The sequence below is a fragment of the Cuculus canorus genome, chromosome 5 (assembly GCF_017976375.1).
Source record: "Cuculus canorus isolate bCucCan1 chromosome 5, bCucCan1.pri, whole genome shotgun sequence".
Lineage (NCBI taxonomy): Eukaryota > Metazoa > Chordata > Aves > Cuculiformes > Cuculidae > Cuculus > Cuculus canorus.
Genome location: NC_071405.1, coordinates 51,898,467 through 51,922,670, shown reverse-complemented (window position 1 = coordinate 51,922,670; position 24,204 = coordinate 51,898,467). Strand labels below are relative to the sequence as shown.

The window sequence follows — 24,204 nt, the reverse complement described above, 5'->3', positions numbered from 1 at the left end:
TCAGTGTTGGAAAACAGGAAGAACTTACTACAGTACACCCCCTCCCAAAGTAAATCTTGATTTACCACCTCACTATTTCCAACTGTAGTAGCCACATGCAGACACAGCTTATGCAACCTGTCCAGCTGGGAAGGGTCTATTCTGGACGCAGTACTGACCAGTATTTACACCACTGTTCTAGATCTCTTAGCCCTCTGCAGAACAGTTAATAACTTCTTCCCCCCTATAAAAGCGGTTCAGCAGAATACTCAAAGCAGCCACTCTCATATCAAAGCAGAATTTCAGTTTAGTACAAAACTTTATTAATATCAATACTGCAAAACTATAAAAGTGAACATAGAGAATCTGAGCAGGTCTGGAGCCTGTCCCATCCATCAACCCCCAGGACAGCAGCAAGGCCCCAGGCAGCCTAGTAAACAAACTAGAAAAAGCAAAACTTTTCAGTTTAACAGCAGTCAGACTGGCTCTGAGCAGGGGTGTTTGGAAAAAATTCCTCATTTCTGCTTTACAAGATTTTTATCCAACATTCAGAAGCACAGAGGCACAGGTGAAAAAAATCACCTAATCAGTGGCAAGAAAAAGCCTAGAGCTCTGAGAACATAAAGTACAGAATCAGCAGGTTCCTAGCTCCATACTGACATTCCATCGCATGAGCTCTGGCATACTCATGTTATTTGTGCTCTAGTTAAATACCTGCAAGCACAGAATAGGCTAAGCCCAAGGTCTTTACAGTTGTGCATTTTCCAAGAAGCCTGCACATGGGAGAGGCTAGTGTTCCCTAGGCTACCCAAGCTACCCATGCCCCCGCTCCTGTGAACGTTCAACATTTTCAGGACGTTAAGCTTGTTTGAAAAGAGTTTCTGAGCTCAGTTTGACTAGGACAGGCTGGGGACTCTCATAAACTGCTCCACAGCAGGCTACAGGAGATGGTAACCTCTGACAGGTGATGACAAGCAGATGCGGCAGGCTGGAAGCAGTAACTTCAGCAGGATTTGACCATCTTCGAAGTTTTCCTAGTGCATGGAAAACGCGTAATAACTCCACCTGGAGGAAGAACTGAGAACTGACACAACTTTTCTAGAAGGGAAAGCAACGGCAATCGGGGAAGCAAGATCAGATCCGGGGAAGAAGGACAAAAGTAGAAGTCTAATGCCCTGCGTGACTTATGCTGCCCATTGCCAACACTGATTTTGTACCCTGTGATCCAGAAAGGATCAAAATACTAAATCAGTTCTCCACATCCTTCCCTTTTTTCTTCCTTCCCTGTGATTTAGAATCATTACTTTTTGTTCTCATCTCCTCCAGTTCCCAAGACAGTAAGTTAGCTTTGAGTTTGCTTGTCCCAGGGTTCGCCTGCCTCTGTCCTCCACATCTGGACAAACTCCAGCTTCCAATTCCCTGTTCTGTCATGGCTTTCAAAAGATGTTCTTGCTTCTTGGCCACCATCTCCTCCCGGCTCCAGATCAGAATATTAAAGCCTGAGAGGAAAAATTGAACACTGTGCATCAGAAACTGTATATCAAATATAAAACCATAGGGTATGTCACTTAAATGCCTGAAACTCAAAATGCTTTGTCTGTTCCAATATATTTCCAAGGTGCAGCATATACAAAGATACTTACAGCAGATGCTGTCTCCACACACACATAGAAATTTGATCTAATTAAGAAACACAATCAACTAACTCCTAATCTCATCTGTCACAGGTGTAAAACCTAAATCTACAGCCAGCTCCCTTAATCCCATACAGACTGCAAAGAAACTAAGTAATCTCCACTCTGCAGCCTAGGAATTTTTTTTTAATCCACTTTTTTTAATCCAGATAAAATAAACAAAGGGAGAGGGAACAGCCTAGCAGGAAAAGGCTTCCTCCCCGCCTCACTCCCTCATCGTTTTCTGCTGCTGTTACACGGCCAGAAGATGGCAGCCTCTCCTTGCTGCGGCGAGGCTTCTACCTCCTCTGCACTCCATGCTCTCAGGAATGTCACATAGGAGATGCCTAGCAGCCTGTTTTCTCTCTGCAAAGGTGTAAGACTGAAAAGAAGCTCTTGACCTCTTTTACAGATGTAGGAAATCATAAACGACTACTAGCAAGTGGGATTTGGGAAAACATCAGTCCCATCTTGCTTTAGGCTGGAGAAACAAGCCTGCCCTTTTCTGGAACTGGAACCTACTTGTGCTTCGTGCCTCAGGTTCTCTTTACTTACCCATGCCAGAAGCCAGCGTGTCTCCCATAGGGTTAAATTTATTGAGCTGAAAATGGAAACACAGAATCTGTAAGAGCATCACTGCTTATACAAGAGTCATAAGAGCACCACAGCTTATCTAACAGCAAGCAGCCATCTGGAAAACCCAATGTTCTCTAAAGCGCATCACAGAAAAACCACAGATGACCATGGACCTGCTCAGCACTAAGTGGCAGCCAAACTCCCCTGGCCCCGTGTGAGCCCGTCACAGGCACGGGGGCACTCCTGCTGCTCTAGGCCCGAACCCGTATCTGTTGGCTGCGGTTCAGTACACAGTGGTTCTTCCAGCTTCAACTCACCGAGATGATACCAGAAGCATTTGGATCATAGAGTTGGCAAACCATCTCCCCAGTGTTTCCATCGAATACATCAACAGTTCGTAGCTCATTCACCGTGTAACCTGGGAACTTGGGGTCTGGGTAGCGACCTGCTACAATGAGGTCGTAGCGAGGATGCCATGTTGCCTAGTCATAGAGCAGAGTAATGGGCAGTTAAGAGAAAGGGACAGAGCTCACCCTGACACAAACCAGACAACTAGTAGTGTGAGCAACCGTTTGTACATCCCACCCATAGCCTGAAGAACATGGCTACACTCAGAACAGTGCTTTGCTGGGAGCCGCAGCAATGTGTACACACAGCCACCAATGCAGTATCCTGACCAGAAATCAGACTATTTTTGATTTACAGCTGGCTGCTAGCACCATGCATGATACTCCTCTTGTACCGCATTGGCTTAACTCACCTTAATAGGTGTGAGGTGCTGAAACTGTCGATGAGGATGTGGGATCAGATGCTGTGGCTTGGTCCAGTTTGAAGATGAATAAACCCTAATTTCACTCCGCTGGTCTGTGCTCAGGAGCTTGGCACCATCTGTTGGGCTGAAGTAAGCTAGGAGAGGGTGACAAGAAAGCAAACAACAGATCAGTGCTGCGACTGACAAGAAACATACAAGTTAAATTTCTCTGATTGGAAATGCATTGCTCTTTCTTTAATAGGGATGTGAATATGACCATATGCCTCAATAGACAAAACTTCACCTGTCTCCAACAAACTCAAAACCCTCACAAACAGTAAGCTGAAACCTACAGCACTAGGTTGTGTAGGAAGAATTTTCATTTTAGAATCACTGAAAGAGACACTGCAAAGAAAGGAACTTAGTCGTTCAAATGGAAAGTTAGTGGAAAAGCTGGAGAGACACCTGCAGTTTAGAATTCCATGAACCAGTAAAACTACACCACTGACTTCAAGTTTTCTAATCTCAGCCACTGCTGATGCTTCCACGCTCACCTCTCAAGGTACAGTGGCACAGTTTGTATGGCAAGTCCAAGACCGTGCTACAGCTGCCCTGTCACCTCCCTTGCCTCTTGCCACATGTTCCCACTGCCATCCTTGCTTTAACACTAGCTACAGTGCAACTTTGAATCTGACCAAAAGCTAACATGACCACAACAATAAAGGCTGAGCTGAGCGGACTCTCTGCAGACATCCACGCACCGAAATCCTTATTGCAACTCACCTGAATTGACAGGTTTGTCATGAGGAAGCACATGAAGAAAATTCATTTTGTTTTTGATGTTTCTGAGGTCCCAGATTTTGACTGTCTGATCCACAGATGCTGTGGCCAACAACCACTCACATCTGGAGTTAAACTCCACATGAGTAACTTTCTTCCTGTGCAATTTCAGCTTCCAAATCTGCAGCAGAGGAAATGGAAAAATCACACACAAAAAACCAATCAAGGTCTGGAGTAAAGAAGTGGAATAATAATCTACTAGTGCAGAGTAAAGAGGTCATATATTTAGATAATAACAAAACTTCTAAAATATACCAGAATTTTATTCATTAGAAGCAAGAAAGGAGAAGAATGACCTGGAGAACTATTTAATTCTAAGAGAACTCTGATCCACCAATTTATTACAGCTGTGAGAACAGAAAACACAATCCCTGGTTCATGGAGGGAAGTATTAGTGCCACTATACAAAACAAGATCACATCTAAAATATTTTATGCAGTGCCATTCTTTCACCTGCAGGAAGATTAAAACAAACTGGAACAGGTACAGAAAATGCACTGCTGGCATAATAATAAGAATGAAGGGCCTGCTTTTGAAGACCAAAAGGGTTTGCTTTGTTTATCTTAGTAAAAAAGGTGAGAGAAGATCTAATTGGCTTCTAGAAAGATATCAGCAAAGAAACATGAGGGTAGGAGAAATATTTCAGTTAACAAGAACAAATGGATATAAACTGGCCATGAATAAATTTATATCCAAAGCCAGAAGATTATTTCTAGTCAAAAGGGTGAAGCTGGCCCATCCTCCCTACAATAATGGGTTTCTCCCAAGCGTAGAAAAAATGTCACATTCCTCCAGGACAAAGAAAAAGGAAAGGAAGCAACTAACCTTGAATAAGCCTAAATCATTTGTAGCAGTCCTGACTCAGCCCAATAATTTACACGGCTGCCTCTGGCAACAGTCCGCTGGGTAGCAAACTCTTACAGATGTTACCTTCACAGGCAGGAGAAATGGCAATTCTGGCATGACAGTACAACAGGCACTTGAAAACACGGCCCATTCCAACCCTTCTCTAGTGTGTCCCTGTTCTACCTCAGACTGGAGGGCGCAGCCTGCCTCTGCCTGCCCTCTCGTGTCTGATGGCAGTAGTACAATTTCTATCCCAGCGTTCACTGAATTCCTGTTGTGTACCTACTCCAATGACATGGAAGGGTATATATCAAAGCAGTATCTCCCAAATGACTCCCATCAGTGCATTAAGTTTCTGTAAGTGTGAAGGCTGTTGGCAGAGGGTGCTCACATCTTCAGATTACCCTATAATTACTCTGGCCTGTAGCAAATACTCTTAAGAAAGTGGTAGCACACAACACAGTCCCTGTTTGGGGAGTGTTACTGTTACACTGAGTGTGAAAATGTCTAATGAATGGCAGAAGTGGAGGACTTCTCACCACCTAGACAATGGGTGGACTCATCTCCTGAGCTGCAAGGCTTCTCTTTTCGAGGTCCCTGTAGTGTAGGAAAGCACATAAGCCACGAAGATTCCCACAGAGGAGACACTGCGTGAAGCCATACAAACCTCTTCACCAGAAGTGCTGAGCAGGACCACGTTGCCCACATTATCACCCGTCACCACTGCACGGCAGCTTGCAGAAACATCAACACTGCAGTACCAGCAACTAGAGGGAAAGAGAAAATCAGTGCTGCCTCCCACAGGCAAGTGAAGGCAGCGGAGCTCTGGTTCACATCCCCGACAAGGGAGACTGCAACAGATCGTAACTGCAATCTCCCGTCTGATAGTGTGGGCCTGAGTGTCAGGAACGGGACGGCCTATCAGCAATGCTTTCTGTTGGTGACTGAATATGAAATAACTTCCTAGTCATTTGTCAAGTGCTCATTAGATGGAATGTGACACGCTGGGACAGTGGAACACAATAGAGGCTGAAAAGCCACTTGGTGCCTGCACATGGACACACCTTGGGAAAGATCAGAACACCCTTGTGACATTGACAAATGAACAGAAACAGCTTTAAAATTACTTTTCCCACAAAACACTGAAGCAACAGTAAAGAAAAGACAAAAACTTTGGACTGGAAAGTTGCACACCAAACTCTCTCTACTTCATGCTCCAGGAAACAAAACTGAATAGAGACTTATCTGATAAAGACCTACATCTTAACCCCAGCTCTGCTGGGAGGGGAAGGGCAGCAAGAATAATGCTGGGGTCCTTTGGGAACTTGTTGGGAAAGCTTCGTGTGCAAAAAAGAGAGTGATTCTAGAATTCAAGGTCATGGAAATTAGCATGGTGAGCCTGAAGCCTCCAGAAGGGCAGCAGGGTAAACTCGATAACCTGAAACTTAGATTGTACAGGAATGTTTTGCAGCTTTCCCATGCTACCTGATCTGCTACAGACAAAGCAGAACACTGGTGACAATGAAGAGGAGGAAGTTATCCTTCTTTTCTCATCTCGGACTTTATGAAGTAAAAAGCTGTCAGTACCTGCAAGACAGGAGATGTTGTCACCCAAAAGCAACACTGGAAGATGCAAGCAGCATGCTCAGCTACTGTAGAAGTAAGTGCCCTGTGGCTGCCTAGCTTTTCACCCATGCTGCAGTGCTAGGGTAACATCCAGGAGCCTGTCTACAAGCTCCCTCGCAGGACCAATTCATACCAAGAGTCTCCTAATACTGGCAAAGATGAAGATGTTAGAGAGCACAAGAAACAGCACAGCATTAACCCCAAGGAACAGAGGATCACCCTCGCGGTGCTCCCTTCTCACCAAACATTATGGTGCTCGTGGCCACAGTCCGGGGCACGGGAGATCACCTGCACCGCTCTGCCCTCAACGTCCTGCAGGCTTAGGGTGCCATCCCCTGATGCCACATAAAGCTTCACTGCCTCATAAGGACTGAACTTCATGTCTCCGAGAGAATCTCCTGGCCCTTTCTGGAACATACACAAAGCCAAGAGGCATCAAGGTTAGAGCGGAAGACAAGATCTTAATCCAACACTCATTTCCTAGAACATACTGCTGGTCTCCTTAGGCACAAGGCACTGCTTTCTGACAGGTCATGAACATAAGAAGCCTTTTTTTCTAACTTATTTCCAATCTGAGCACATACATTCTGAGCCTGTAAGTTCAACTCCACCACTTTGGGCTACAAACATCATTGGCAGCATTGCTTTTCCTGCTATGGGGGTAGGACTAATCTGCAGAGAACCACCTGGCTTAGACCAGGCTTAGGAAATCACAGGCAAAACCAGCATCATTCCATGGAGAAACCACATACAATCTCATGACAGCCGTGCACCAAGCTTTTCTTACAGAGACTTCATTTACAAGTTTCCTACAGGCTGTTTCCAGTGCTGTATCTGGTCTTTCTCAAGGTACCAGCAGGCAGGATGAGACTGGTGCAAAGGACAAATACTACTGCTAATCCATGGCACAGGAATCTTACATTCTGTGTTATGTTATATTGTTGTTATATTGCTTTGTTATGCTGTTTTCCCCCAATCTGTCTACTGAGGAAACATGGAAACCCTACACAAAGACAGCAGAATGCTAACTGGGAGTCCCCAAACTCTTTGATACTCAAGTGCACTCCATCTGCTGCTCACAGAGCAATTACCTTTAAGAAAGTTTCACTGTAAATACTAGATTTCAAAAGGCCAATGAAGATTAAAAAAGGCCTGCTCACAGACCCTGCCTGTCCTCACAGCAGAAGAAGGAGTATGTCATGCCCCTCCAAATCCAAGCATCACTGCTGTGGCAGGTATCCCTCTGGGATACGACAGTCTCACACCCCAGGTCCCAGTCTAACCCTCCCTGCTCACCTGGCCAGTTGCCTCAGCAGTGTTTGGGTTCACCTTCTGCACTATTACAAGATTGTAGCTGGAACAGCCAATTCGGAAACCAATCGTGAAAGCTACCATTAAAGAATCAGGTGGGGAAAAGTGAAGAGGAGGCTAACGCAAATTCCCTCACTTACCTTTAAGCACCGCACTGAAGTAACTAATTGAAGAGCTCAGGCTTGCTCTTGAGTCCACAGAAAAAGCAACAGTCTGGGAGGGTGAGTCTAAGCACAGGCAGACAGAGTTGCCTTTAGCAATTCATCTCCTCTTTTCACTCCTTACTGAAGGAGCCTGGACTCTTAATTTTGGTATTTTAGATAAGGACCAAATATTAGGTGGGACGAATTGGGTTGATCCTTATGATACGCACTACTTGAAGTCAGTGGCGTTTGTGGAGAAGCATTGAGGGGACTATAAACTGTCCTGTAAAAACCATCTGACAAGGAGCAGTACTGCTAACAGGTGAAGAGGTTAGAAGGTCCCCAGAGCACAGAGCTACAAGAAGTTTAAGAACAGACAGTTGAGGAAATACACTGGCACACCCATGTTCTCCCAGGTATAACAGGAAGTAAGCAGCACCAGAGTCCCTCCCCTTCATGAAGAAAAGGTCTCTCATACCCACCACCCCGTTTCAGGGAACAATAAAACAGGACAGTGAGCCTCCTTGGAAGAGATAGGATCCCTGAAATTCAGAGGATAAAGGACATGTATGTGGAGAACAGGAAGCCCATTTCCCACATATTAGAGACAAACATCTTTCTCTCTCCCCCGCTTTCTGTAGCACTCCTGCCAGCAGGACACAAAGGCCCAAAGCATTGCTGTATTTCTTACTCCCAGTCATCGGTGCTGGTGAAGACCCGGACAGTATTGCCATTAAAATCCTGCAGGGTGGTGGTGCCGGCAACTGACGAAGTGTACAGCTGACTAGGGTTAAAAGGGTTAAACTTCATTCCTGTGATGGCCCCTCCAGCTCCCATCTACAAGGAAGGGGATGAACAGAAGAAAAATCCACTGAGTGATGGAGAAGGAGAAAAGTGTGTTCTCTAAGTCTGCATTCACTGCTATGTTTTTCACAGTGAAACACACCACAGCCCTTCAAGGAGGAAAAGACAACCATGTCTTCCTACATATGGCTGTCCTGACAGCTGCCCTCCTGGAGGACAAAACTGTCACTCCTTCAATCCCGAGGCCATGTATTCCCTGGCTGGCTGGCACCACACTATTTACAAAAAGAGAAAGATGACTTTCGAATTTCTGGAGGACAGTCTCCCTCCCAGTGTATACCTATGTTAGTTTAAAAACAGGATAAAAGTTAGAGAGTCTTTGAGCCCCTGTCAGAGTGGGAATGGCTGAATACAGCAATGAGGGGGCATGCCAGCTATACAAACCATTCATTCTACCTTTGTTTCTTACTTTAGATAAAGGGTCTTTGTTTCTCCCCACTCAAAGATGTTTCCTCATCTGACACAGAATAAAATGTGAGCAGAGAAAGATCAAGACCTAAAACAGATAGACCCTCTCTGCCTGCTTGTTTCCAGCATCTCTTTTAAGATAACTCTTTTGTCAGTTGCTGTATTATTTTTTCACTGAGCACACACCAAGTACTGCTTCATTATGAACTTAATCAACGTGCTTCACTTCTCCTCAGTGCTAGAGCAGTCTGGGACTTAGCAAGAGACACGCTGTTGCATCTCAGTCCCATCCATAGCTGGCTACTCTGCAACCCAAGACCTGTATGCGCTTCTCACAAGAAACCTCAGTTTTGATCTGCAATATTTGGAGGCGCTCCAGTTTAACCTCCTACCCATTCCACATCCCCAGAGGCTTACCCCTTTTATGAAGCACGTCTTAGTAAGTACTTCATAGTCCCAAAGGATGATGTCTCCACCTTTGGAACCAACAGCTACTGTACTGGGATGTGTTGGATGCCATTCCAGGCATGTCACTCTCCTGTCAAAGGGACTTGCTGTTCGAAAGAGGCGGTATGAGGCAAGAGAGCGCACAAAGGGCAGCTGCAGACACTGTTAAAAAGATAAAAAGAATTGTGATTTTTGCAGGGGTCACCAAGATTCTCTCAATGAGGAGTCCTAACAATTTCTAATTGCCATCAGTGTTAGCACATTCACACAAAATTCTAAGCCTCTCTGTGGAATGAAGAGAACATGCTGTCCCCAGGGGAAACAACCTGTGACCACACAAATCCACATCAGCCACAGCACTCAGAAAGCAAGAGAGAACTGACAGATATCACACTTTAAATGATGTACAGGAAGCTAAGCCTCATGGGCTGAGCTAAACAGGCAGGATAATTAAGAAGGGAGAAGAACAGGCCTTCACAACAGCAAAAGGCAATTCTGACTATCCATGTCTTTACTGAGCATCCCAAAATACTATACATCATCCAGAGACACAATATTATGGTCCTTCATCCAAACTGCCTGCAGCTCAACTTTACAGCATAAGACTGAACAGAACACTTGAAATAGGGAATAAGAAACCATGACACAATTATATTATTATTCAGCTGAAGAACAGATGCTGCTTAGATGAGCTTGGTGATTATCTTTAGATACTCAAATGAGATAAATCATCAGGAAGGTAAAGCTAGCCCAGGTGCTTCCCACCTATGGATGTTACAGAAGAAGTTAATCTTTTTACTTTTTAAAGAAGGACCATGGCTCTGAAAAACAGTAAAACATTAGAGACTTGATGTAATGTCTGTGGAGAGGAAAAATCAACACTAAAACTGACAGGATTACCAAAGTAGAGCGGATACAAAAATAGTACGACAGAACAGTTGGATCAGCATGCAAAAGTAGTGCTGTGCAATAACTCAACTCATGGAGTGGGTAAGTTTAAATATGATTCAAGGAAGCATAGAATTAGCAGAGGATAAAGTGTAGAATGACAGGGCTGGGTCAAAGGAAAGGGAAAACCATCTCAGCTCTTGCATTTTACAGGATTAAAAACCAAAAGGGCTTGCCAGACTTGGAGCTACTAACTGCGTATGTGAGGAATTTTAAGACTCTTTAAAGTTTCCCTGCTTGTGTTGAAGATATTTTTATGTAGGGAGCTGAGATGTCCAACAGGTCATGAACAAGGAACTCCTCACCTGCCTGAGCTGTGCCCGAATGGAGCCTCCCAGCATATTCTGGTAGACATAATGAACAATGCTGCATTGCCGCTCCGGCTGATGGAAAAGTACTCTATTGTTTCTCAGGCCCACAGACCCACCTTCTCTCCAACCTGCCAGAGGAAAAAAAGAATAAAATTTACTGAGAGACAACGCCTGTCATGCTCATTCACTAAACAACATGGGAAGACGTCTGCATTTGCTGCTACATTCATGAAAAGCTTTAGCCACAAAAGAAAAGTCTCTAAATCATTATTAAATGTCTAAGGTGCAGCAGCCTCTGCAATTATGTAGACCAGTGCTTCCCATAGTCTGCCAGAGCTTTGTGTATGCTGCTTCTTGTTAAACCTTCCTTCTCCTCACCACAGATTTATCACAAAGACAACAGGAAAGGATTAAAGCAATGCCACAGGTGTTGCATCTCTTGGATAATGAACAATTTGAATGGTTCATACCCAAAATACAATTAAGCTATCCAAAGCCCCAACAACTTGGAAATACGCCATGGGAGGTGGTAAGCCGCTGGGTACAGCAAAAGGAAGGTCAGACGTGTGACCAGCAGAAACATTAGCACCTGAAAATTCCCTAAGCGTAGCAACGTTGAGTTTCCCCTACACAGTTCCTGAAATGCCTGCTTGTGAATCAGAATTTTCTATCTGCTTGTGCTGTAGCCCGAATAGTCTGCCTACAGCACTGCGAGTTTTGTTCTTGATAATAGACTTGCTGACGCCTCACTTCCTGAAAACCTTTCTGTTTGGAGTGATTTTTTGCTGAGAGTACAGCAGGCTTCTACATTTCATTCGTGTTCCAAGTTTTTATCTTCAGGGACCTTTACATAAAAACAGATCTGTTCAGTTCCCTCTCTGTTATCTAATCATACCCAAGGCAATGATCTGTAAGACGCCAGGGGATCTAGACGTCAAAAGGAAAAGAAGCATTTCTTAAGAAACAAAAATGCTATTTTCATTAAAGAATATTTATTAAAAAAACCCCGAAACAACAGAAGACCAAAAGTACACGGATCATTCTATATGATTAGAACTTAACAGGAATCTTTCTTTAATGCAACGCTGGAGCCTAGAAATGCACAGGTGTAAAACTAAACTTTGTACACATGCCAACATAATGCCATCACTTGTCACATCTGCTGGAATAGGTATAAAAGTATTTATATTCTAATTCCCTTTTGTTCACAGAAGAATTAGCATTCATGGTTCCCTCTTCAGAAAGAGAGGGATTTTTTCCAAATTCTGTTTTATTACATAGAATAACTTCAGAAACAAACTTCAGGCCTTCCTAACATCTGCTGGAAGAAATCCTTTAAAAAGATGTTTCAATTGCAAGGAACTGAACCTGTCCTACATGGCTCAGGAGAAAAAAAAAAAAATTTTTCCAAAACTCATAAAAATCAACACTGTAACACAGAATGGAAAACCTCAAATGGAAGAGTCTTCATCTTTTTATAAAAGGATGAAAGGAAAAACACAATTGTCCTCATTTTTCCAAAGTACTGGCTACATCCAATTCAGATGGTCACCAAATTGAAAATCAGGCCTTGAAATTATGATGAAAATCATGCAGCTAAATAAACTACAGAACATGCTTTAACTATCCACAGTTATACACAGAACTCCTTTCAAACAGAGTATTTTGTCTCCACATCCACTGTTCACACTGCCGACTGCTCCAAGTCTGCAGTTACACACCAGACAATGGGAATGTACAAAATCGTAGAACTCTTTTATCTCTGACTGTTGAAAAACATTTCAGCTATTTCTCGATCCTTAAAGCCAAAATTTTACAGAAAGTGTGTGATATTTCCACACAAGGTAGTGATGTCCTAAGGAATTAAGTTGCATCAGAGAAAAGGAGGCTGAAGGGAGACTTTATCATTCTCTACAACTACCTGAAAGGAGGTTTTAACAAGGTGGATGTCAAGTCTCTGATCCCAAGTAACAAGTGATAGGATGAGAGTAAATGGCCTCAAGTTGCACCACGGGAGGTTTACATTGGATCTTAGGAAAAAATTCTTTACCGAAAGGATTGTCAAGCACTGGAACAGGCAGCCCAGGGATGTGGTTGAGTCACCATCCTTGAAGTTACTTAAAAGGTGTGTAGATGTGCTGCTTAGGGACATGGTTTGGTGGAGGACTTGGTTTATGGTTGGACTCGATGATTTAAAGGCCTTTTTCAACCTAAACAATTCTATGATTCTATGAAAATAGTCTTTACTGTAGTTGAAGCCTACACAAGTTTCTTGATAAAGCAAAGCATTAACCCTTCCAGTATCTTAGGGCTTAATCACCTTTCCTCATTGTATCAAAAATCTTTACAAGTTGGGTTTTTTATTCAGTTACATGCTAAAGAAAAAAATGCACCTGAGAAGTGGTCAGTGGAAATTCTGTCCAGTCTAATCTAAACATAGAGGTAAAAGTATTCCTACTTACTGTAGTGGAAGTTAGAATATGCAAAGAATCAAGTAAAAATGCCAGTTTAGACTGCTATGAAACTGCATTAACAATTGCATGGGAGAAAAAACAACGTATTACCAAGACTGGTCTGTCCTACAATAAAGCAGATACCTGGTAATTCAAGAATTCCATAAAACTTTACCACCCTCAAATGAGCTGTGACAGCATCTTCAGTGAGTGGATTTCCACCAAGAGGTATGGAGTCTCAAAAATTAAACACGCATGTACACACACACACACTACATAGATAATTGCACGTGCCTGTGCATCACTTCAATATATAACCCCATCTGAACACCCATGTCTGAACATGCTTCTTGGCATTCTCCCTCTTCAACTAGTCAATGCCTGTATTTTAGGGTAAATCTGGCTAGAGAGAAACAGTAATTATCTAAGGAAATATTACCAATTTTCTCTGGGGGTTTGGATGTTTTTCTCACAAACAACCTCTTTGCTTGTGGCTCATTCCCTAGTTCCTCGCAGTCCAGTTTCCTCTTCCCAGCTGATTTTGGCTCTTCCGGCCAATGCTCACGCGCCCTCTCATGCTTCTTGTCCTTTGGCTGGTTCCCTGAAGCCATTCTGTCTGATCACTAAAAACAAAGCATGGAAGGTAAGACTGTCATACACTTTTAACTAGAAGACAGAGAGGAAAACTGGAATGAAACATATCCCAGTGGTCTGCAAGTAGAGGTTATACCTGTACCCTCTTTCATCGGCATGACACTAGCTTTTTGTTGTGCTCTGCCGGACAGCGGAACAGGTTCAATAAGCTCTTCTCTGTTCACATATGAAAATGAACGTATCCTAGAGCATTAGAATATGTTTTGACAGATGTGCTTCTACCAAACTTTTAAGCTTAAAACCCACAGATCTGCACAAAGTACATCTGTGAAAGCACACAATACCCTAACTGTTTCTCTAGTCGCTCACACTGAGCTCTTTAGACTCATCTGAGAAAAAGCTCAGAGTTTTTATGACAGTGGCCAGGGCCAACTGCTCTTCCACCTAATGTGCTGAGAAGGCAATTCCTACTTAACGGCCATTTTCTCATTATCACCACCTTATATCCCAAGCACAATCACAGGCTAGATGGACAATGGACTGAGAGCAGCCCTGAAGAGGACAATGTGCGCTTGCAGCCCAGAATGCCAACTGTATCCTGCACTGCATCAATAGAAGCATGACCAGCAGGTCGAGAGAGGGGATTCCGCCCCTCTATTCCTCTCTTGTGAAACCTCATCTGGAGTATTGTGTCCAGTGCTGGAATCCTCAACATAAGAAGGATATGGAGCTGTTGGAATGGGTCCAGAGAAGGGCTACAAGGATGATCAGAGAGCTGGAGCACCTCCCATATGAAGACAAGGTGAGGGAGTTGGGCTTATTCAGCCTGGAAAAGAGAAGGCTCCAAGGAGATCCTATAGCGACCTCCCAGTACCTGAAGGGGGCTACAAGAAAGCTGGGGAGGGACTGTTTACAAGGTAATGTAGTGATAGGCCGAGGAGGAGAGGAGCAGATTTAGACTAGACATAACAAGGAACTTCTTCATGATGAGAGTGGTGAGGCGCTGCCACAGGTTGCCCAGAGAAGTTGTGGATGCCCCATCCCTGGAGGTGCTCAAGGCCAGGCTGGATGGGGCCTTGGACAGCCTGATCTAGTGGGATGTCTCTGCCCATAGCAGGGGGGTTGGAACTAGATGATCTTTAAGGTCCCTTCCAACCCAAACTATTCTATGATTCAATGACTTGGGGGTGTTGGTGGATGAGAAGCTGAACATGAGCCAGCAACGTGCACTTGCAGCCAAAAGCTAACCATATTCTGGGCTGCATCAGAAGAAGTGTCACTAGCAGGTCGAGGTAGGTGTTTCTGCCGCTCTGCTCTGCTCTCATGAGATCTCACCTGGTGTATCATGTCCAGTTCTGGAGTCTCCAACACAGGAAAGACACAGATCTGTTGGAGTAAGTCCGGAGGAGGGCCATGAGGGCCAGAGGGGCTGGAGCACCTCCCACACAAGAACAGGCTGAGAGAGCTGAGGTTGTTTAGCCTGGAGAAGGCTCTGGGAAGACCTTGTAGCAGCCTTCCAGGAACTGAAGGGGCGGCCCAGGAAGATGGGGAGGGACTCTCGATCAGGGAGTGCAGAGATAGGGCGAGGGGTAATGGCTTTAAGCTGAAAGAGGGGAGATTTGGATTAGACATTAAGTACTAAATGTTTAACGCTGAAGGCGGGGAGGCCTTGGCGGTGCCCAAGGCCAGGCTGGAAGGGGCTCGGACGCCCCAATCCAGCGGGATGCGTCCCTGCCTGTGGCGGGGGGGCGGAACCGGCTGATCTTTGAGGTCCTTCCAACCCAACCCGTTCCACGCCCGCCCCCCCACGACCGCGGCAGCTCCGGCCCCGCAGCGCCCCCCGCCTCGCTCTCACCTGCGCCCCGGCGGCTCCGCTCGGCCCCGGGCGCGGCCCCGCCCCGAGGTTTCGTAACCAGGGCGGGAAGCGGGGGAGGCGGGGGAGAGAGGTGCCCGCCCCGAGGGGCAGCGGGGAGCGGCACACGGGCACGGGCAGGGCACACAGACACACGCACAGACACAGACGTGCACAGGACAGAGAGGCGCACACACAGGCACGCACAGGACAGACACATACACAAGACAGGACAGACACGCAGACACAAACACACACAGGCATGCACACAAACACAGACACGCTCAGAACACACAGATACTGACACGCACAAGACAGGACACAGACATACAGACACAGACACACACAGGACAGACACACAGGACGCAGACGCACACAGACACACACACAGACACGCACAGGACAGACAGACGTGCACAGGACACAGGCATGTGGACATATGCACAGAGGCACACACACACACAAACACAGACACGCAGGGGACACACAGAGATACTGACATACACAAGACAGACACGCATAGGACACAGACAGACACAAACACACAGACAGACAGGCACAGGACACAGACACGCAGAGGACACCCACCCACCCCCAATGGCTGCGGGGTGGCTGCGCTGCCCCGGCCCCAAACAGGGAGCCAGGTCTGCAAGGTGTCCTTGGGCAGCGTGGTGGTGTTGGTTCTCTGGCACAGGACTTACAATGTTATCTACTTCAGCAGTTTCCAGAGCACCAAATGGGCACATTAAAGCTGCATGGTAAGGGCCCAAAAATACATCAAGCACGCAGGAACCAAAACCCGATGCTATTTCAAAATGCAGCTTCCACAAGAAGACGCACCTGGTGTTGGGACCTCAACAGAAAAATACACACTCTGAAGGCAGATGAGAATGTCTGGGCAAGATCAGCTCAGACACCATAAGATCTTGCAGGATGAGACAAGTGAGAATGGGGAAAGAAGAGCCCTGCTGACACAGATGAGGTACCAGCACTTCCCCCATCACCTGCAAAGGAGGCTGCTGTCTGCTTGCTGGCCATGCTGCAGGGGGAACCTGATCTCCAGAGCAGTAGGCTCTCATGCTTCAGGCCCACCAGTAACTGTGTTGGGTAATTAAGGTCCAGTCATCTGCACAGCTGGCTGTGAACTCATTTTCTCTTGTATTAGGAACTGCATAGAAAACAAAAACAATGAAGACCCAGACATCTAGCTTTTCTCCTGAATTGCAACAACACTGTATTAGTGGCTGTCTTCATAAGAATGAGTATCAGAATGACATGCACACAATATCATAACCACTGAGAGACAACACAAGCTGGTTTTGAACATACATCAACTTGATCAGCAAATCTTAAAGACTTCTGTAATATCGCAACATTCTCCTCAGAACTGTACCGATTAGCAAAAAGTAGCAAGAGGAAAAATTGAATGCAGCACTTCCCTTCTTCCCTCCGAAGCCTCAAGGCTTGATTGCCAGGAAGAGAAACTACTATAGAATAAGATCTTTCTTATCTTGACAGCAATCAACAGTTTCATCTATAGGTCTGCAGAAGTTATCATCACTGGAGACAGAATCTAGGGAGTTCATCAAGAATCACCAACAAAATACCAACTAAATTCCATAAATCTTAATATCTTTCGGTTCTCATATGCTTTAAAAAGGGTACAAAAGGGTACAAAGGGTTCAAAAATAGTAACTGAAAAAAGGGGCCCAGATACCAACCTTCTTAAAATAGACAAAACCACTTTTACTAATTTCAATGTTCTAGGTATTAATCCCAAAGAAAACTCTGCCACTGTTATCCAAGTTATCTCCAGCAAAGGTGCACCTCCTATCCCTGCTACATTGGTCTCTCGTGCAGAGCACACACAGAGTAACTTAAGCAATTTCCTCTTGGAGCTATCATGGTTAGCATTTTTTGGAATCAATAGACTATTTCAGTTGGAAGAGACCTACAGTGATCATCTAGTCCAACTGCCTGACCACTTCCGGGCTGACCAGCAGTTAAAATATGGTATAAAGGGCACTGTTGAAATGCCTCTTAAATACTGATAGGCTTGGGGCATCGACCACTTCGCTAGGAAGCCTGTTCCAGTGTTTGATTGGAGTGGTTTCCAGTGTTTGTTTCTCAGTGGAAAAATGCTTCCTCATGTCCAGTCTAAGCCTCCCCTGAAGCAGCTTTGAACCATTTATACACGTCCTATCATTGAATACCAGGGAGAACTCAGCACCTTCCTCTCCACTTCCTCAGGAAGCTGGAGAAAGCAATGAAGTTGCCCCTCGGCTTCATTTTCTCCTTAGTAGACAAGCCCAAACTCATTAGCTCCTCCTCATAGGACATTCCTTCCAGCCCTTTCACCAGGTCCTCTAATGCCTTCAAGGACCTTCACATCCTTCTTAAATTGTGGGGCCCAGAACTGCACACAGTACTCAAGGCGGGGCCCCAACAACGCTAAATACAGTATGCTAAATACAGAAATTTTATCAATCACTAACACCAAGTTTGCTATCTCTCTAGGGAATCACCAGATATTTTTGTAATTCTTATTCATTAAGGACAAGAATAGCAGAGAGGACACAAATCACACACAGAATAAATGCCAGTGGCCTGAGGTGTCACAGCTCCAAGTCTGTACGCTAAGCTGTCTGCACAGAATACTGAGCAGGCCAGAGAAAGAGTAATTAAAAAAAAATATATGCTTATATATATTTACAGTCTCACAGTCTTTGAACTACAGTATGCAGCAAAATCAAAGGAGTATAATTATGTGTGGGCAGGATATTAGTCTAATTTTTAATGATGCCTTTTGTCTGACATACAATTATGTTGAGGCTCTGCTTTAGTTATGGGATGTGGTTCTCCACCACAGTATAATGTAACGTTGTCTCGTCACCAGGTCTGGTAAAGCTATATTGTGACTAAGGCCATCAATGTCACAGTATTTTTAATAACATTAGGTATATTCCCTCCTTGTCACCAGGATCTTTTTCCAAAGCATGAATATTTTTGGCTATTTTAGACTGACTACTGATGTAAAGAGCACCAATTGAGTAACTAGAGTTCGGCATGCATATGAAAACAAGCCTATATCCCACTCAAAAGTGGAAGAAAAAAAAAACATAAAATCCTAAATAGAGAAAATAAAAGCGCAAATATGATGCTGCATGCCCTCCTTCTATCCCATGACCATTACTAATCTGCCTTGCACCAAAAAAAATGAACAAAAATATCACTATTATGACCTTGTTTACCTGAGTACCCCATTTTCCTTAAGCCATCCAGTCTTGGAGGAAAGGATTGCAGCAACCATGCTACGTACTATGCTCACCTCACAACCAGCATTAGGGGGGGACAGGTCCCAAATGGAAAGCATCTGTCTTAGATGTTCAGCACGTGGGGTATCAATATCAAAATAAGCATGAAAACAACATAAGGCAAATGCTGGATATAGCATATTAATGTATGACAGATGTTTGCCTTGTCTGTACTTCATTAATGTATATTAATTAGATAATGGAATTAAAATCTTAGAATATAATTGCAGAGTATCTATACCAAAGAGTTGGGGTTTGGTTTGGTTTTTTTTTAGTAAAACACAGAGTTGATGCTTATGTGCTCAATTATGATTAACGTTGAGGATAATGAAAGCATCTTGCATCGCTTTTTGAACAGGGGCTGACGGTCACACCAGAGCCAGTGACCTGTCATGGGTGGCCACTTTCCAGGGACCCCACGCAGCTAAAAGTGAACACAGGATTGCCCCCAAAACAACTGGAAGTGGAATGGTTTCTAACATCTGCCATCCAACACAGCAGTTCATCATATCTGAAGGTGATTATTTTTTGGCTCCTGTCAAACAGGAGGCAGTTGTAAAGACAGAAATTATCCCTGGACAAGCTGGAGAAGGGGGCCTGTGCGAACCTCATGAGGTTCAACAAGGCCAAGCACAAGGTCCTACACCTGGGTCAGAGCAATCCCCAGTTTCAATGCAGGATAGAGGCTGATATGATTGAGAGCAGCCCTGAAGAGAAGGACTTGGGGTAGATGAGAAGCTCAACATGAGCCAGCAATGTGTGCTTGCAGCCCAGAAGGCCAACCGTATTCTGGGCTGCATCAAAAGAAGCGTGGCCGGCAGGTCAAGAGAGGTGATTCTGTCCCTCTATTCCTCTCTTTTAAGACCTCATCTGGAGTATTGTGTCCTCAACATAAGACGGATATGGAGCTGCTGGAATGGGTCCAGAGGAGGGATACAAGTATGATCAGAGGGCTGGAGCACCTCCCGTAGGAGGACAGGCTGAGAGAGTTGGTGTTCAGAAGGCTCTGAGGAGACCTTATAGTGACCTTCCAGTACCTGAAGGGGGCCTGCAGGAAAGCTGGGGAGGGACTCTTTACAAAGGCTTGTAATGACAGGACTAGGGGCAATGTCTATAAACTGGAGAGGGTCAGATTTAGACTAAACATAAGGAAGAATTTCTTCATGAGGAGAGTGGTAAGGCACTGGAACAGGTTGCCCAGGGAAGCTGTGGATCCCCAATCCCTGGAGGTGTTCAAGGTCTGGTTGGATGGGGCCTTGGGCAGCCTGGTGTAGTGGAAGATGTCCCTTCCTATGGCAGGGGGGTTGGAAATGGGTGATCTTTAAGGTCTCTTCCAACCCAAACTATTCTACGATTCTATGATCCCAGTGCTGCTCCAGACAAATGGGGGCACAGATTTGCAGCTCCTTCCTCTTGCAAGGCTCTGAAGTCTTTCCTTTCTTTAACAACTGAATAAACATCACTGCAACCTCAGAGCTGGTTCTCAGAGTTGTGTCCCAAGTCATTTGGAAGCAGTGGAGAAGGGCCAGCAAGGTTTTCCAGCCCTCCTCCTCCACCCCTGCCCCAGCGTCATGGGGAATTACTAGCAATGGAAAATTCGGCAGGCAGAGTCCCTGGCATTTGTAAAAAGCTGGTTTCAACTGAGAGAACTGAGGGCTTAAAGATGAGGTCCGGACTATGCAGAAAAAGGTTTCCAGAGGAAGGGGGAGTGACTGAGCAGAGCCAACGGGATCAGGCTGGAAGGATCCCGAGCTGAGCCGAGGTGAAGCCGCTCTCCAGCCTCAGGGACAGTGACCTACTCCATGGGCAGAAGCGAGGACACCGCTCCGCTTGAGTGGGAGCGGGGCTCACCTCCTGCTCCCGCACCCGGGCTGCTGCCGGGTGGGCTGCGGGTAAAACACGGGAACTCCCTGAAACCTCTCCATAGCCCCGAACCCCGCGGGCAACAGAGCATAGGGCACCTCCCTGCACCTCCTGGACGGGGGGACCAGACCTCCCCCGCGGGAAGGCAGCCCCAGACCCCCCCGCACTGCGCCCCGCACCGCCCCGCAGCCTCAGACCCCCGCTCCGCAGTCCCAGACCCCCGCACCGCACTGCCCCGCAGCCCCAGACCCCTCGCGCCCTGCAGTGCCCCGCAGCCCCAGACCTCTGCTCTGCGCCGCACTCCACCTCGCCCCGCAGCCCCAGACCCCCCCATCGCCCCGCAGCCGTAAAACCCCCCGCACTGCGCCCCACACCACCCCGAAGCCCCAGATCCCCGCACTACCCCGCAGTCCCAGCCCCGCCACTGCGCCCCACAGTCCCAAACCCCCGCCCCTCAGCCTCAGACCCCCCCCGCCCCGCCCCACCCCGCAGTCCCAACCCCCCGCGCTTCAACCGCCCCGCCCCGCATCCCCAGCCCCGCACACTGCCCCTCAGCCCCAGACCCCCCTCATCGCGCCCAGCAGCCCCACAGCCCCCGCGCCCCGCCCCGCAGCCCCTCCGAGCGTTAGCGCTGCCCCCCCGCCTCGCGCCCACCTGCCCGGGCAGAGCCCGCCCGGTAATTGGCTCATAGCGGCGGCGGAGGCGGGCGCCCGGCCGGGGCTGCTGGAGGCGGGGCGGTCCCGGCTGAAATAGGGGGCGGTCCCGGCGCGCTCACACACCAGGTGGCTGTTGCGCGCCCCGCTGAGCGCCGCCTGCGAGGTAAGCGGCGGGGGCACCTTCTGCACTCAGCCCCGCGCCATCCTGCGTCCCCTGCAGCTCGGCCGGCGGCTGCGAGGGAAAAGTTTCTCCTGGTGGAAAGCGGGTGTGGGGAGGGGCGGGAGGCGAGGCGCTGCCCGGGAACTGGAGGGGGGCGGTGGGGACCCCGCGGGCTCCGGGGGCTCCTCCTCCCTCCCGAGCCGGCGCCCCCGCTCCGCCGGGACAGGGGCCCCTTTGTGCCGCGTCTCGCTCTGAAACCGGAGCCGCGGGCGCTGGGGGAAACGCGGCTCGAGGACCCGCGGGGCCCCGGCTCGGGGGGCTCCGCGTTGCTTGGCGGCGGGTCGGGCTCCGGCTGCCCCGAGGTCCCGGTCCCAGTGTGGGCGCTGCCCTCGGCTGGGTGACCCTGTCCTCTAGCCCAGGGCAGGAGAAAGCTGATAAACAGGGCGGGTATTAGCGAGCCTGGACATCCAGTGCCTGAGAAGACAGCCTAAGAGGTGCCACCCCGCGCGCGGGAGGAGGGAACCGCGATCCCCGCAAAAGCTATCGATAAGTGAGGCTTGCGTGGCCCCAACGCGTTAACCAGTTTCACCACTTTCTGTGCCAACTATGTGCGCTTCGCTTACTCCAGTCCTTGAGGCTTGCAGAAGCTGACCGCCCCCGAACTCTTGCGCCTGGCCCTGGGAGGTTGTCTGGTCTTTCTGTTTGCTCCTCAACCCTCCTTGCCCCCTGAAACGGGAGGTGAACCTCTGTCCCCTCCAAATCAGTGTAGTTTGCACAAAGGAATTTCTGATATGATGGTAATTGATTGCAGTATGGAACCCAAGCGGAGCCTCCCGCTCCACCCTGGAATTCAAATGTCACCGAGAAGTCACTGAGCTTTACGACAACTCAAGTCATTCTCGGTGCGTAATGGGAGCAGAATGCACGACTGTAGCATGTGGGCTAAAATGACAGGATCCAGATACTCCTTGCTCCAGGTGTGAGCTGCTGTCAGGGTGGAGTCAAAGTAGAGCTTCTCCCCGTTCATTGCATAACTGGGCACATTCTTTCAGGCATGGATTTCACCTTTCTGTGAAGTGCACAAAATACTCTGTTTGAGATGGACTCTGTTCTGCTTTGACAGTGTTTTGTGTTATTAATGGTGTTTCACTAGAAGTTCCCTAAAATATTTACTGGATTGTCCTTTGAGTTGCAGCTTGGAACGGGATGAATGTGTGAGCTGGGTCAGCAGCTCACTGCCTTCCCTGTTCTGTGCCTGCTGTATTGTATTGCTTTACTGGCGGGGGTTTTTTTTTTTTTTTTCTGTTTGTTCCTTTTGAGCTGCGAGTTTGAGCTTCTCTGGCTTGCCTGCACTTGTTCAAGTGGAGACTGTCATCTTCTCCGGCTATAAAAAGTGGTAGCTTCACCGTGTCAGCTAGGGATAGGCCTGAGAACAACTGCCCACCTAGAACTCCAGTATCAATGTGAGTAAGGACTGTGTGACTGGACTGTGCCAAAGTGCCACAGATCCTTGGCAGTCTGTCTGTGTAAGTAAGTCATAAAAGCCTGAAAATCTTGTGGACCCCGGTTCATTTCTTCACAGGGCGATGATTGGTGCTTTTAGTCATTTTAGGTTATTGTGGATTATACAAGAATTAGCCCGAATCTTCTGGGATTTCCCTGGATGAATGTGGCTTTGAAAAAAAACCAACCAACCAAATAAATAAATGTCACCACATCATGAGCAACATCAGCTTCTGTTAGAAACTCGTACAACATTCTGAGAATGGCAGATGCTGTATATTCTTTATTCTGGCCATCTTGAGGACTGGAGATTATTCAACTGTTTGAACTATTTGGTCTGTGTCATGGCTGACATCCAGGGATTGAACTGGGGACCTCAAAAGCTAGAGGTATCTGCCTGTAGCCTGAGTGGAAAAAGCTATGCTCTTGATCAGAGAGCATTAATAAGCTGCCTCTATTTTTGCCATCAGCTGATCAGTGATGTGTGAATTTGGGCTGCTCTTGAGAGTTCGTAGGGAAATGCCTAAACAATAGGAGAGCTGTTTAAGCCCTTTGAGGGACTCTTATCTTTTTAAAGCAGACTTTCTGATCAAGCGAGCTATTTTATCACTAGTGACTCTGCACGATGGGTGCAGAAGGTACTGTATGGCAGGGAGCTGTGTCAGATTGATTAAAGGAAAAAAGAACCTTAACGTCATAAGCCTAAGGCCTTACTGGGTGGGACAGAAAACAGTGACTGCTGTATCTGAAGCTTTCATGAAGAACTTGGGATTTTGCTCTTTCAAGAATAACAGAAGAACTTCGCATTCTTGGAGCAGTTAAGAAGAGGAAGCTTTTTGCTGCTACCTTGTAGCATGGCCACTGCTGTAATTTAACATTCAAATACACTCTGTCTGGACCCAAGTTTTCCCAGTAGCACAAAGTATGTCAGTGTGAAGAACCTGGTGCGTCTTCTGCTGTAATCATCCAGCTTTTTTTTTTTTTTCAGTGACTAGTACAGCAGTTTCACATTCCTTCTAGCTGAAATGTGGGCTGAAGCTGGGTGCTGCTATAAGGCAGTGTGTGTGACTGGCATCCTAATCATAT

At 46.8% G+C, this 24,204-nt stretch overlaps 2 protein-coding genes across 10 annotated transcripts in view; one reads left to right on the top strand and one right to left on the bottom strand.

Moving 5' to 3' along the window:
• Positions 1–116: 116 nt before the first annotated feature.
• Positions 117–21,561, bottom strand: DDB2 (damage specific DNA binding protein 2). 8 transcript variants are annotated; one of them, XM_054067818.1, is made up of 11 exons: positions 21,454–21,551; positions 13,616–13,799; positions 10,718–10,851; positions 9,435–9,626; positions 6,533–6,699; positions 5,333–5,432; positions 3,763–3,940; positions 2,989–3,134; positions 2,546–2,710; positions 2,208–2,253; positions 117–1,478 (listed from the first exon to the last, which is right to left on the bottom strand). In XM_054067818.1, the coding sequence occupies exons 2-11, from the start codon at positions 13,785–13,787 to the stop codon at positions 1,228–1,230; spliced, it is 1,551 nt and encodes a 516-aa protein (XP_053923793.1). In that variant the 5' UTR covers positions 13,788–13,799; positions 21,454–21,551; the 3' UTR covers positions 117–1,227. The 8 variants fall into 8 exon arrangements, with proteins under 8 accessions (XP_053923793.1, XP_053923798.1, XP_053923795.1 ...); XM_054067823.1 differs by lacking the exon at positions 6,533–6,699 and adding an exon at positions 8,437–8,582 and having other exon boundaries at positions 21,454–21,542; XM_054067820.1 differs by lacking the exon at positions 21,454–21,551 and adding an exon at positions 16,627–16,757.
• The window catches only part of PACSIN3 (protein kinase C and casein kinase substrate in neurons 3), a 19,990-nt gene continuing 17,327 nt past the window's right edge, over positions 21,542–24,204 (top strand). The window contains exon 1 of one of the 2 annotated variants that reach the window (XM_054067825.1): positions 21,542–21,618. The gene's annotated coding sequence lies outside the window, so the exon portion shown is untranslated. The remainder of the gene's footprint in view (positions 21,619–24,204) is intronic. The other variant, XM_054067827.1, reaches the window with a different exon arrangement.

Excerpts from the sequence above, each read along its gene's own strand:
- DDB2 (XM_054067816.1), bottom strand. The coding sequence starts at position 15,842 with ATGTGTCTGTCCTGTGCGTGCCTGTGTGTGCGCCTCTCTGTCCTGTGC. Across the intron at positions 5,433-6,532 it reads CACGAGCACCATAATGTTTG|TTGCTGGTACTGCAGTGTTG; the intron begins GTGAGAAGGGAG and ends CTTTCCCTCTAG. Across the intron at positions 1,479-2,207 it reads CACGCTGGCTTCTGGCATGG|GCTTTAATATTCTGATCTGG; the intron begins GTAAGTAAAGAG and ends TTTTCCTCTCAG.